This window comes from Lolium rigidum, chromosome 2 (assembly GCF_022539505.1).
Source record: "Lolium rigidum isolate FL_2022 chromosome 2, APGP_CSIRO_Lrig_0.1, whole genome shotgun sequence".
Lineage (NCBI taxonomy): Eukaryota > Viridiplantae > Streptophyta > Magnoliopsida > Poales > Poaceae > Lolium > Lolium rigidum.
The window spans coordinates 124849153-124863315 of record NC_061509.1 but is presented as its reverse complement, the minus strand read 5'-3'; the positions used below and the strand labels follow the sequence as shown (position 1 = coordinate 124863315).

The following is a 14163-nucleotide window of genomic DNA, read 5'->3' as shown; positions in this document are numbered from 1 at the left end:
AAGACTTCATCAAATACAAGATCAAATGAGGATGACCTTGTAGAATTTAGACTAGGACTATTAACTTGTAATTTTTCTTTATTTTCCTTTCTTCTATTCCGCCCATTTGTGTAATGTGTTGTATTATTCTTTTATTTCACTTATGAATATTGTAATGACATTGTAATGTGTGTGATGATCAATAAAGCTCAAAGTTTTCTCTAATGAGCTTTACTTTAATATAATTGTTCATCTTATTTATTATTGATCATTTACTTAATGAATTTCCTCAATTGAATTATTTAAGTAATTATTTAATGTTTGAATTTGAAATTCAAATTCAACCTTGGTTTGAATTCAACCATGTCATATCATTTGGAATTCAATCAAGCAAACTCTCCTCTCTCATCTCAAAACCCTAAACTAGTGAAGTGAGAAACAAGTTTGTCGCACTCTCAAAACCCTAACCCTGTAAGGTGTCGAGAGAGAAACTTGTCCCCCTTCGATGCAGTTTTTGTTTAAAAGCGCGAAATTTCCCCAGAATTTACTATGCAATGCACATCCCTTTCTAAAATCTACCCCTCGATCGTCTCTAAACCTGGGACATTACAAAAATGGTGTCGCCGAGAGGAAAAACCGAACGTTGATTGATGCGGCAAGGACAATGATGGTGGAGTTATAGTCTCCGTATAACTTTTGGGCGGAAGCTATATCGACCACGTGCCACGCCACCAACAGCCTCTACTTCCGCAAAGGCTTAGAGGAGACACCATATGAGATACTCACGGGACACATACCTAATGTGCTATAGTTCAAGGTCTTCGGATGCAAATGCTACATTCTCATCAAAGGTATCCGACTATCCAAGTTCGATTCTAAAGCTCAATAAGGGATATTTATTGGTTATGCCATGGAATTCCACGCCTATAGAGTCTACAACAAGACCACGGGTCGGGTTGTAGAATCTTGGGACGTGGAGTTCTTCAAAGATAACGGTTCTCGAGAAGAGCCATATGTTTATTGTGACATAGGTGATACAATTCCCTCGCAGGCCATAGGAAGAATGGGTATCGCTTCGACCGACCCATTGAGCACCTTAGGGCCGACTTGGAAGAACCAAGCTCCAACACAGATCCATAACCTTCACTTGACCAAGCTTCTTCTCCCAAGCAATCAAATGCACCTCAACAAGAAGAGCAAGATCAACCTCAAGCTACAAGTACCACACCGGGTCTTTCGTGGGTTTTCTATTCTGCTTTTTTGGCGAGCAATCAAATGTTGGGAGCCTCCGATGTTGTAGAGACTTGCTCCAACGCGTTGTGAAGGTTCGCCGTCTCGACCGGCTTGCATAGTAGAGAAGTGAGCGCTCCTTTGTGGTGTACTCACTGAGGAACAAGGTGACACCTTTTTGGCAGTTGGCAACCTGTTGTGCTGCCACACCTTTTCAATGTAGACGTACTTTCATTGGGAAGGAACTAGAAGAAACAACCTTGCGTCTTGTCTCTGCCATCGGCCCCGTTGTTGCTCTTACTTTGCTTTGTTTCTTATTTGTACCTTTTCATTTGTGTATCAATATTTTTTTTTGCATCATATAGGGTCACTTTCATCTCAAAAGCTAACACCTTTACATTTTTGCATCACCTAAAATTTAGAAAGATAAGAACTTTTGTAGCTCCTATTCAACCCCCTTCTAGTCGCTACTTCACCCCTTTCAGCGCCTTCTCGGGAGAGCTCAACCTTGCCACATGCTCCCACCGTCCTATGGTTTGCCTCCTTCAGCGGGCTGCTCGACCCCGTCAGCGCGCGGGTCTTATGGGCCGGCCGACCGCTCACTCCTGGCGCGGCCTACGTGGCATCCGACTTGGGGTTGCATGGAGGAGAATGCGGGACGGAGGCCGTGCGCTCGACATTGCCCACCGTTGGGGCGCGTCGTGTGGCGCTATCCTTCTTCCTTACGCGAGGTGCAGACTTCGTGGCTGACCTTGTCGTGATCATGCTCGTTGTCAGACCGGTGAAGAAGAAGATCCAGAATAACTACACCCCTACATAGCGTGCCAAATGTTGGAATGTGGGAACACATACATGGTCGCGAGCACCTCTCGCAAGCCACGAACACTGTAGTGTGAGGGTTTATTCCACCTTGAGGTGGCTCTTGTGGGCCCCCCAACACCTCATGATCGCTCCGCTGCGAGGAGAGCCGAGGCTCTCGTGAATGCTACACCAAGCGTAGTGTCTCCCTCAAGTAGTGCGTCATGGGAAGCGAGAGCTCTGGTGTCCGAGGCTGCTACGAGGGGCACTAAGATGGGGGAGGCGTCAGAGGATTCGAAGCGCCTGCTCAGGAGTGCTCAACTTCACCACACCACATGCTCCCACCGCCCTATGGGTTGCCTCCTTCAGCTGGCTGCTCGATCCCGTCAGCGCGCGGGTCTTTTGCGCCGGCCGGCCGCTCGCTCCTGTCGTCCTGCGCGGTGTCCGGCTCGGGGTTGCACAATGGAGAATGCGGGAGGGAGGCGGAGCGCTCACATTGCCCGCCTCAAGGCCCCGCCGTGTGGCGCCATCTTTCTTCCTTCTGCGAGGTGCAAACTTCATGGCTGACCTTGTCATGATCATGCTCGTTGCTGGAGTGACTTAAGAAAAAGATCCAAAATAACTACTTCCCTACCTAGCATGCCAAATGTTGGAGTGTGGGAACACGAACACTAGTGATGTGGATACTCCCTTTTAATTGTTCGATAGTGGGCAGCAAGTATGCTCTAGATCATCGTCAACCTACAAAAACTCAAGGGATTTTATCTATGTTCATGCTGTCTGGAGGCTAACAACCCTGCGTCCTGCTTGTTTGATTGTATTGATCTCGGTGGATGAACATGTTTTTGTGTTACTGTGGGAGAGGCCTCCTTGTCGGGTGCTCTACGCAAGGAGAGAACTAGGGTGGATCTGATTCCTCTCTACTCTATCGACCTCCCTCCATCGAGGCCATGGTCCTCCTTCTATATCTTGAAGGGGATACCACAGTGATCGACAGAAGGCCATCCTACAGCTTACAACTCGGAGTCGCGATGAGACAAAGCCTTACTATACACTCCAAAGAAACGACAAAGGGCAGACAATACACGACAACGAACCAGACAATGTCATGTCCCATCTTTTGTCCCCGATTCTTGATGCTTTGTGTTCCCGGGGTTCGTCCTTCGATGCCATGGATGGGCCATTGGGGTCCCTCTGCACCATCCTATACATGGGCTTCTCCTAGGAACGGCTAAGATACAAGCCTTCGTTCTCCTGGTCTTGGGCTTGCTATAATCACAACAATGGACATGCTTACGTTGGGATGGTGTTGGTGATAACCATGCCCGATGGCACAGACTCGCCCTGCTTTGTCCTTCTTCAGCATGGACTGCCCATAAAGCTATCAAAGCTGAGTCATGGATGTCGTCTTCCTTCCCAAGGTTGGAGGGAATGTGTCACTAATGACGATTTACCCCCTGGGAGAAGTGGTACGAAAGGATATCTCTCGAATTCCTTTCCAAAGAGCCTTTTACTCCAGCAAAGGGTCTACTCGCTCGGATAGAATCGTTGTTTCATCGATAGGCTATGTATATCAACGACGAGATGATGATGCATGCTTTTCTACAAGAGTAAGCCCATGCCGCCGCAGATGAAGAAGAGCAATTGGTAGTCCTTGCTTGCCTTCTACTATTCCAAGTAGCCGACCTGAAAAATGTCGCTGCTAGACGTGGATGTTCTAAGTTTGGGAGATGAAAGAGCAAGGAAAGGCGGAAGATGGAGGGTCACAATATGTTGTATGCCGACTATTTTGCCGAGCGCACAACTTGTACCCGAAAGGAATTTCAGCACCGATTTAGGATAAACAGGGGGCCATTCATGAAGTTGGTACACAGTGCGAGGGCATACGACCCCTACTACATGATGAAGAAAGACGTTATCAAAGTGCTCGACTTCTCATCAATTTAGAAATACACCGCTGCGATGAGGATGCTTGCACTATAATAAAGGTTACTACCTAGTTGATGGCATCTATCCAAGATGATCCACATTTGTGAAAACAATGTCTGAGCCCCAAGGTCAGAAAAAAATCTCACTTTTCTTCGCGCTAGGATGCAGAAAGGATTTCAACATGCATTTAGTGTGCTCCAATCTTGGTTCGCTATTCTCCGGTACCCTGCTCTACCTTGGTCTCAAGATCAAATACGAGAGGTGATGTATACTTATAAAATCATGCACAACATGATCATTGAGAGTGAGTGCGGAGATCCGCAGCAAGGGATGATCATCCATATAATAACCAGGGTCCTACTGCCACAGTTGATCACCAGCTGCGTGCAGAGTTTACTGATTTTCTCTCCACGCACTAGGAGATTTGTGACTAAGTTGTCCATCAACTAGACTAGATTTAGATGTGCGCCTTGGCGCACGACCCCGTGGAACAAATGTTAATGTTTATTTTGTATAATTGCGATAAAAATAGCTACCAATATGATAATCCATTTTAGTACAAAGTCTTTTCTCCAAACCAAGTATGGCAGGGTGCGCGCACGATCCCGTAGAGTTCGTGCTAATGCTTACTTTGTATAACCTTCTATCAATAAATTCTTTTGAAAAGTTAGTTTATCTCCCGATCTCCTGTGCTCTCCTCATATTAAGAAATTCAAAAGTTATATTTATAGGTTTCAAAAAATCGTTAACTAAACCCTTATGGTAGCTAAAATGTTGTATCCTACAAAAGTGAAAAATGCCAATTCAAAATATTTTCCATTCTGAGGTACACAAAATATCTTAATATTTTTATAAATTTGAATTACTTTACTCGGATCCGCGCTTTTATAAATTTTATGTAGCCCAAAATGTACGCATTATTTCAAACTGATAATTTGCATATTTGCGGGATACTTTACTGGCTACATCCTTTTTTCTTCAAACTGGTATTTTACAGCTTGATTTGGATGAAATGAAATGATGCATGGAGAAAAATAGAAACACTAAATAATCAGGTAGATACTCCATGCCATCTTGCAAACACATGATTCAAGGCAATCTGAAGTTTTTCATAGTTTCTGTTTGACAAAAGAAAAACCCATCAGCTTTCAATATTCAGAGATACACAACAGTAATACAGCCCTCTGAAGAATTTAAATGTTCATCTAAAAAATTGCAACCTATGAACTTAATGTACCGCACCAAAACAAGTAGAGTAGTTCGCTAGACTGCTGCTCAAAGCAACAACTTGAATTTGAAGCAGCTACCCAGATTGATCGGGGAGGACATATTTCCATATCATGGTGCCCTCCATCATTGCAATCACAGTTTTGCAACCACTTATACTGAGGCTCCATCTTTATGGCAAAAACACAGATGTCTCGTAAGGTATAAAAATTATTGAGTACACATGTTGCATTACTCTGACTCCAAAGCAAAACAAACTCGAACTTAACAAGCCTGAACATTTTTTCTAAATGGACTTGAACATATTTGGATATTACAACTTCTAACAAAAACTACACTAATTGAGTCAATTAAGTATCTAATGTTTGATATTTACAGAGGAGTTACAACATGCACAAAAAATCCAGGTGACACAGTTCTTTGTGGAAGGACGTTTGGTTCGATGATTTATATCCTCCAAGATAGGTTCCCTCAGTTACTTTCTTTCTCTTGCATTAGGAATGCTTCTTCCAAGGGAACACTCTGACAGAGCTACTCATGCTGACAGCTTTCGCATACCATTTTCTATGGAGGCCGATGTAGAATTGGACAAGTTACAATTTTTCCTGCTCAAACGAAGTAGTGACCCAATGTATAAATAGAGCGTATCTTGATATGGTAGTAACAATGTCCTGCTCAAATTAAGTAGTGACTCAATGAAAAACAATATCATATACACCCGTGCTACAATTAAACAGTGGTGATCGGCTATGAAATTCCAAAGAGGACCTTTTTCCCGATGTACCGAGAATCATCGGTAGCGCTTTTTGATCATTAGGCTAAGCTGGGCTAGTGTCCAGCTTTAAGGAACATGCACAACAAAACTGCGCTACCAAGTATATTTCAGTCAGGTTCGGAAATCACATAGCAATAACATGATGTCACATCTGAGTTATACATAAACAGGTAACCGCTAATAAGCAAAGACACGACACGATGAACATCTAAAAGACCAATTAGTTGTGAGTATGAAAAAAACATAGCACTATCAATCAACAATACACCACATATTCTGAAGAGTTCTATCAATAAATCCTGTTGGGTGAACTTTCAGACTAACACAAACTAAAATAAGAGCATAGCATCTAGGAGATGTTAAAATAGAACAAACAGGTATATGAATTTAAATAAGCAACCTGATTTGGTAGGAAGAAACTGGCATGCTCTTCATTTAGGCGTAGAAAAAGTTACTGATTTCAGTATTTACCTTTCTTTAACTGTACATATGAATGACACCTCTTTCACTTTATTCATTATAAATTAAATAAAAGCTTTTAAATTTATGGATATATGAAATTTCCCTAACCATGATAGAAAGCCCTATATGCCCCACTATTCTAGTTCTTGTAGTAGCATCTTAAAAACCTTTAATTATTTTGAGCTAAACAAACTACCCTACAACTATACATGGTATTCTCTCATTTGATGGTTTAATTTGGTTAAACATGTGTTACTTGAAACATGTGGAAACAATGTGACCAACTTATGTAAAGAAGAAGCAGGCACTACTATGCAGCTTTAACCTATTGCCTCACTACTGACAGAGAAGGCCAGAGAAGGCCACTGGCATATAGAGATGAAACTGAACTAAGGATATACAGTGCAGGGAACCAGTAGTTCTGTAGCACAAAAGCCAAACAAAGTAGTATCTATGTGCATTGATTGGAAGCAGAAAAATGGACTACAAATGGAAGATGTGAGCGTATGAAGCAAATGCAACGTATTCAGAGGAAGATAGGATAGCATGGAAATCAAATAAACCCATCAGGCTGCACAACCATCACAAAAATGTCAGCAAACATATGATTTATGAAAACCAAGCCCTGCATTCATACAATATTAACTAACCCGACAAGGTGTACTACTTGCCGGGCTTGATAGCACCATACTTCCTGAACTCAGCTCAACAATTTCGACAGTTGCATCAACGTGCAGGCTGTGTGCTCTCATTTTTGGTCTTGACCTATTGTCATAGAAGCCAGTAAGGAAGCATAAACATCAAATTAATTATCATTTGGCATTCAGAACTCACTCAATTCAACTAAGCAGGGAAAGTGCAGGAAAACAAGACAAAACTTACAATCGATGCATAATACTTCTTGATAGCATCCTTTCATCATACAATCTCCACCATCAACTATATGATACAATTAGCCGAAAGCAGCAATGATCCAAAGCACGATAAAATGATAATATTCGGATACATTACTTTGCTGATGAGCCATAATTTCTTGATATATAACTTCATGGTTCATGCTGAAGTAAAATTGTAAAAACATGGAAGTCGTATAAGTAAAGTACTTATTCCAGATAGCATGGATAAGTTGCCATTTCTTATTTTCCTTCGGAAAGAACCAAATATAACAAATGTACATGTACAAACGAGCTCTGAGCAAATAAATAAATCTATTTTTCATATGTGAGCGGGGCACTATCTACCCAACATAAATTCTTCATCAAGCAATCATAGGTAGCAGAGTTGATGGATTTATCAGGGTAGACTTTATTCCCTTGCCTAGCATACCAGAAGCAATCTTGCTTGCATGTCCAATACAAGTGCTCTGAGATCTTGAGCTTTCAGTTGCAAAAAAAAAGACTATCTTGAGCATTTGTTCCTTCAATAGCCTACACTTTGACCTAGAAAGTAAATCAACCAATCACAAGTTTTACAAAGTTAAATGCCAAATCCATGTGCCAAGAAACCCATTTTTATTGATGTAAGGTGCCAATCTTAACAACGCTGCTTGATAAGGCAGCAATGCTTATCAGGTGCTTATGCATATAAATAACTCTTAATTATTAAATAACATGTCTGGACAAGCATATGGTGAAGGGGTTAATGACACTCTTCACTCCAAAGATGTGCAAGTAAATATGTAAATCACAAGGCTAGCGCTACAAAAAGAAGTATGCATGTCCCTTTGTGATTGCAGATAGAAGAATGGTAGAAGAACCTAGCAACCGGTAAATGCGGTACCTCGGTAGGTCCAAGAATCATAAAAAGTATTGTTGGCACCCCTTTTCATTTTTTGATAAAAGCATATGTGCCTGCTATTTCTCTATTGTACATAATAAAATTTCAAGCGTGAAGAAACCATAGACTAAACACTATTATTACATATTAAAAAGGTCATCCATCCAGATAAAGAGCAAGATATTTTTGCAAATGAGAAGTTAGAAGTGTCACTGAGATATGAGAACAACCTGCTTGGATTTATGCCGAATATCCTGTAGGCATAGATAAATAGGACTTGGAAAAACAAACAGGTTGGAGGAAGCTCTCACAGCCAGGAATCCAAACAGCCAGTGACCAAAGATAATTTTGCAACTCTGGTTATGTTAATTAGTGTCGTAGGTTCCTGACCTGAGAAAAAAGTTAGTCATAAGCGCGAAGCAAGAATCTAAAGAATGAAGCCTAAAAATTATGTACAACACAAATTATGCGACCATAAAGCTTGAACCTACACAATCGATCAACCATAACATAGTCAATATCAAATAGCAGAAGAGAAGTAAAAGTTTTCACATATACACTGAACTTTTGACCAAATATCTATTGCATCTAGTTCTAAGCCACTATATAGGTATGTATTAAAATTTTGAAATATGATAAACCAAAACCTAAATATGGGCCAATATATCTTGGTTTCCATAGGGTTCGATGTAGAGCAATAAATGGCTATGGACCTGCCACTTTCCTGAAGAAAGCATTTTCTACAACCTGAATCATACTCATGCTACAGACGAAGCTACAAACCCGCAAAACATCACACAAATTACTGCATCAATCTGCACCATATCTCTTCAAGTGGACCAGTCATCAAACTAAAAAAATCATTTGGATGCCGAATGCCAAAGCTTTGAACAATACAAACATAGCCACATAGGAATATCACATCCAAGTGTATCATGTTCAGTCCTTTTCTAGATCAAAAAATAAATATGGACTTCAGGCAGGTAATTTACTGAAGACCAATCATCTTATTCAACAAAGAATAAAATTTTATTTGCTATAGAATAGAAACATACCAGTGTCACTGGCGAAGGGAATGCAGGCCAAGGATTTCAACAACGTTCATGGCATTAGGAAGATCCTGTTTGTCTGCAAACACCAGAAGCACAACATGACGCAACTCATCCTATAATCAGTATACAATATTGTTGTCATTAATCAATGCTTGAGGCCTCCGTTAGCACTGCTATCATCATCTAACCTACAAACTGGGTGAAATTAGATCAATGACCATCATACATTAGAATCTATGCAAACCTATTAGGACTTATGCACGAAAATGTTGCCCTCAGGAGCTCGAGGCGGAGCAGGTGAGATGGAGCTCCGGCCGCCGCCCTCCACCTCCGGCCGCCGCTCCTCCGGCCGCCGCCCCTCCGGTGCTGCTCCCCGCCGCCGGTCGCCGCCCTCCATCTCCCGGCCGCCGTCCCCGTGCGCCCGCCCGCCCCCGTGCGCCTCCCTGCCGCCGGCGCTCTCCCGCCCGCCCCAGCCATCTCCGCCGTCCGACGACACGCGGTTGCGGAGCGAGCGGCGGCCGAAGGCGAGCTCCCGGCCGCGGCCAAGGGCGGCGCCCCCATTCGTGCCGACACGGCGCTCGCATCCTAGGCGGCCCAGCGCCATCAAAGAGAGACGAGGGAGAGGGAAGAACGGGAGGAGAGAGGTGGGAGGCGGAGATGCATCGAGGAGGAGGCGCAGCAGCCGCCGCCTCTCGCGAGGAAGAGGGAGAACGAAGGGGCGCGGGCGTGGGTGTGGCTGGGGCGCTCGTCTCCTCGCACGACCGGGCCAGGCGGGCTTTATAGGACCCATGGATAAAAAGCGGGTTCGGGAGGGCCTCGCGCCCTGGACGAAATCGACGGCGGAGATCGCGCCACGTTAGCTCGATCTGACGGCCGAAAATCCAAAGCGCTGTGAGACCCCCTATGGGGGGCATCATATACACCTTTAGATGCAAAATGATTTGGCAGAGCACCCATGTGCGCTCAAAGGAGTCGCAACCTAAGTGCTCTAATTTTGTTTAAGAATGTGGGAATTAATGGACTTTTATTTTAATTATTGTAGGACTCAATTTTATTAATTTTTGTATTAAAACTTTAGAAAATACCATGATTTTTGCACAAAAAAGGTCAAAACCCTTTTGTGGGCGTCATATGGGGTGCGCGGCTGGGTCGTAAGAAAAGAAGCAGCCGGAAAAGAGAGGAGATAAAAGATTTGGCCTACATTTCATCTTTGGGAAGGAGTTTGTTTGGTCCCTGGAGAACAGCTGCAATGTACTATGTGCCGACGCAGCTAGCCCCGGGCAGGCAGGACAAAAGGCAGGGATTGCTAGATGCGCGCAAGGTGAGGTGAACCTTAGCGGCGAAGGCTTCCGAAGAAAAGCATAAGCAGCTATTACTAGGTCATAGATCGAGATTCCCTCAGCAAGAGATGGCTGTGATCTATGGCGTAGCGTTATCATTATATCAACTCTACATTCTTAACCGCAGAAAAAAAGCCTTTTGTATATATGGAAATCAAAGGTTCTGGTTCCAGGAGATCTGAAGTCTAAACGCAGTTGAGCTGGAGTTCTGCAATTCAAGATACAAAGATTGTACTTGTACCCACCTGAGAAGGGCAAGGTTGCACATCATTGTCTATTTTTCTTATGCTGCTGGAATTCTATGGATCGACATCCAACCACTCTCATCCCAGCTTCTATGTACGTATAAGGCTGGTGCCAACGCGGGCGTTAGGGCGGGCGGTACCGCCCGCCGGGAGGCGATAGGGAGGCGATAGTGAGGCAAGACGGCAGCGCGGGGCGGTGGATCCACCGCCCGGCGGTAGCGCCCGCTACCGCCCGGCTGCCGCCCGGCGCCGAGAGGGGGGCGAGAGCGAGGCGGTGCGCTGGCGGGTCGGGGCGAGAGCGGGGGCGAGAGGGAGGGGCTAACGGCTAGCTGACGTGGCGCGATCTGATTCGTCCACGTTAGCTAGCCGTTGGGGTAGCCGCTGCTGGCTCAAAAAATTCGAAAAAAAAGCCAAAAACCCCCAAAATTTCATCCCCACCCCCTATAAATATCCCCCATATGGTTTCACTCACTCCACACCCATTTCATCTCATTCATCTCCTTCACTCTCTCAAATCTTCTCCACCATGTCTGGTTGGACTCCAGATATGACCTCGTTCACGGATCTCTTGCAGCCCGACGGGTCACCAGCCTTACACCTAGATGATGTCTCTCCGACACATCGTCGCTCCAATGTCGGTTCTTCGCCGCTTCCCCGAGTTTTATACTCCTCCGGCACACCACCTCCGGGGCCATATGGGCCATAAGTTGTACCCTCCATCCATTTTTGAAAAATCATATACTGTAGAATGAAAGCACTTAAGTGTTTTGCTAAAATTGCACTCTCAGAACTGTCATTTTAAGTTCAGCAAAGGATGAATCATACATATCACACTTGCAAAGATGTTATGCACCGAAACCATCTAAGTCTTCAATCTAGCACAGCTGGCTGGTTGCAATGTTAGGTGACTAAGATTTACCGAAATTACTAGCAAGAACTAAAAAGACTCCATGGTAAAACAAGAAAAGAAAAAACCAGTACGAGGTAGGTTAGGTTAGAACCATACATAACACAAGCGCAAAGATGGTTATGTATGCATTGAAAACATCTGACGAATAGGTTGATGAAAATGATGCACTTCCATTAGAATGCCAAACGATTTTTATTTAGAAAGGAATGCCAAACGATAGGATTCAGCATCAGTTTTTGAATATACATTGGAAACAGTATTGGATCGACAATGACAAGCAAAGGGAAGGGGGCAAACCCCAAAAGTAGCACGGTTGGCAAGTTGCAAGTCCACAATCAAGATAATGTTTTCAGCATAACCTCAGAAGAAGCAAACTCGTAGTATCGCCAAGACAACTGTTGCGCATGAACGAGGTATATGGTTAGGAATCGTGTGCACGGAACAAAACATTCGTGTTTCTGTTGCCTTTTCTCTGTCTGTGCGTCATTCTTTTTTGCTGCTACTTTGGCTTTAATCACCAGCCTTTGATGTTAGTACTAGTTACCTTTCTGCTGCCTGCCCAGACCCACCCCAAGCCCTCTCATTTCCTTATTTCTTCGGTGCCCATCATAATTCGTAACATGTAACTTTTCATCGATGCATGTGATGCTGAAGCTTCCTGGAAGAAGCCTTGAAGATTTAGAACCACCTTAGTTATCTCAGTCTCAGGTCTCAGCTCACCACCCCTATATATACCCATGGATCCCTAGGAACCAAACTCCATGCCAAAAACACACATGCATGTGCACAGTTAGCTAATAATCACAGAAAACACCACTGAGACGCCACTTTGATTGATTTCTCGCCGTCCCTTTGTTTTTGAGCATCGGTCAAGATGAAGGCGTCCCAGTTCTTGAAGCAGCTCTTCTCCGCCATCGTGGCCGCTGTGAAGGGGAGGTCTACCGCGACGGGCAGCAAGACAAGCCCCGTGCGGACGCGCCTCGTCATCTTCAGCATCCTCCGGAACAAGAAGCTCCTGATGAGCGCCATCAACAGCAAGATTCACGCGGTCATGGGCGGCAGAAGCCAAGACAACAGCGAGCACGGCAATGGCAACCACCTTGTTGCGGCCGCGAGCAGTGGAGTTGGTAGGAAAGCCGCCGTGCTGAAAACCTGCCGAGCTTCGTATTGCTCAACAGCCTTCCAAGCTTCACCATGGGCCGGGATGGCGGTGGCAGCGATTCACCATTAGTCATGGTGAGCAGCGAGGTGGAGAAAGAGGAGGGCGGAGAGGGTGTGGCGAAGCAGCTGCAGCTGGCGAACGTGCCGCCAGGGTCGGTGATCGATCTTGCCCGCAGCGCGGCGGAACGAGGCGGCGTGGAGTTCAGGCTGGAGGACGAGATCGACCACGTCGCCGACGTGTTCATCAGGAAGTTCCACGACCAGATGAAGCTGCAGAAGCTCGAATCCTTCAAGAGGTTCTGCGAGATGCTCGAAAGGAACTAACTTGATCAACAGCTGAATGATCACCACATCGATCGCTAGCTCAAATGCAGACTGTGGAGGGTCGAATCCGTATGATTTAAGTTAGAGGTTGATTAATTCAACTCCTAAGCACTCCGAGAAAATAACCGGCGCATACTGTAATTTTTACTCTTTTTTTCTCAAAAAGAGTAAAAAGGCACAGGAGTAGATCGCGATTTGAACAGGTCCCATCATCTGTTGAGCTCTTCTATCTACAGCGTCATCGTTATAAAAATGTCTTGGCACTGATCAGCAACCAATTTCCCGGATCAGATCGATCGTGTATAAGATCAACAATATATTCTAGATTTAGAGCACTCTTACAAGATTTACACGTCAGATATTCAAACTCAAGACAAGTCACTTTAGTAATAGTAAGTTACGTGACTAACTCTTCTCCTACTCTACATTTAGTTATTTACATTGGCAAAAGAGAGCCACAATCACATCAATTCAGGTAGGGACATGAGAAATCAGCATACATGAATGAATAGTACTTAGATAATTGCAGAAAGGTATACCAAATCACTTAACAATTTGCCCCTACTGGAGTTAATCTTGGGGACTGAAAAACATCAAACTGCGTTGTATACTAGAACACAAGGAAGGGGAACTGTTTTCTTCGTTCTTAAGCGGATCTTAACAGTTTTGGTGTGGATGTCTGTGCATCATATGACAGCAAGTGGTGCCGTAAATTTAGAGACATGTTTCCCCATAAAATTACAAACTTCCCATCCAATTTCTTTTTTACAAACTTTAAGCAGCTTCCTGAAAGGAATAAGATGTAGAACTTCGCTTAACACCAGCCACCAGAAGATGTTTGACAATACTAGAACATCATTGTTATTGGTTTAGACAGAGCTCTAAACAAAACGAGAACACAAAATAGAGCCCTTTAAGGCGAAGCATACTGACTACTGAGAACAGGGTGTCAGTT

General features: G+C 44.1%; 1 protein-coding gene and 1 long non-coding RNA gene across 4 annotated transcripts; one reads left to right on the top strand and one right to left on the bottom strand.

Moving 5' to 3' along the window:
* Window positions 1–7058: 7058 nt before the first annotated feature.
* On the bottom strand, window positions 7059–9419 carry LOC124687182. 3 transcript variants are annotated; one of them, XR_006998130.1, is made up of 4 exons: window positions 9232–9419; window positions 8407–8566; window positions 7727–7839; window positions 7333–7458 (listed from the first exon to the last, which is right to left on the bottom strand). It is a non-coding gene; the product is annotated as an uncharacterized LOC124687182 (long non-coding RNA). The 3 variants fall into 3 exon arrangements; XR_006998131.1 differs by lacking the exons at window positions 7333–7458; window positions 7727–7839 and adding an exon at window positions 7059–7165; XR_006998129.1 differs by lacking the exon at window positions 7333–7458 and having other exon boundaries at window positions 7488–7839.
* Window positions 9420–12505: 3086 nt separating this feature from the next.
* Window positions 12506–13312, top strand: LOC124690075. Its single transcript, XM_047223510.1, has 2 exons — window positions 12506–12887; window positions 12968–13312. Exons 1-2 carry the CDS (start codon window positions 12598–12600, stop codon window positions 13206–13208), a joined length of 531 nt encoding a protein of 176 aa, XP_047079466.1. The 5' UTR covers window positions 12506–12597; the 3' UTR covers window positions 13209–13312.
* Window positions 13313–14163: the final 851 nt, after the last annotated feature.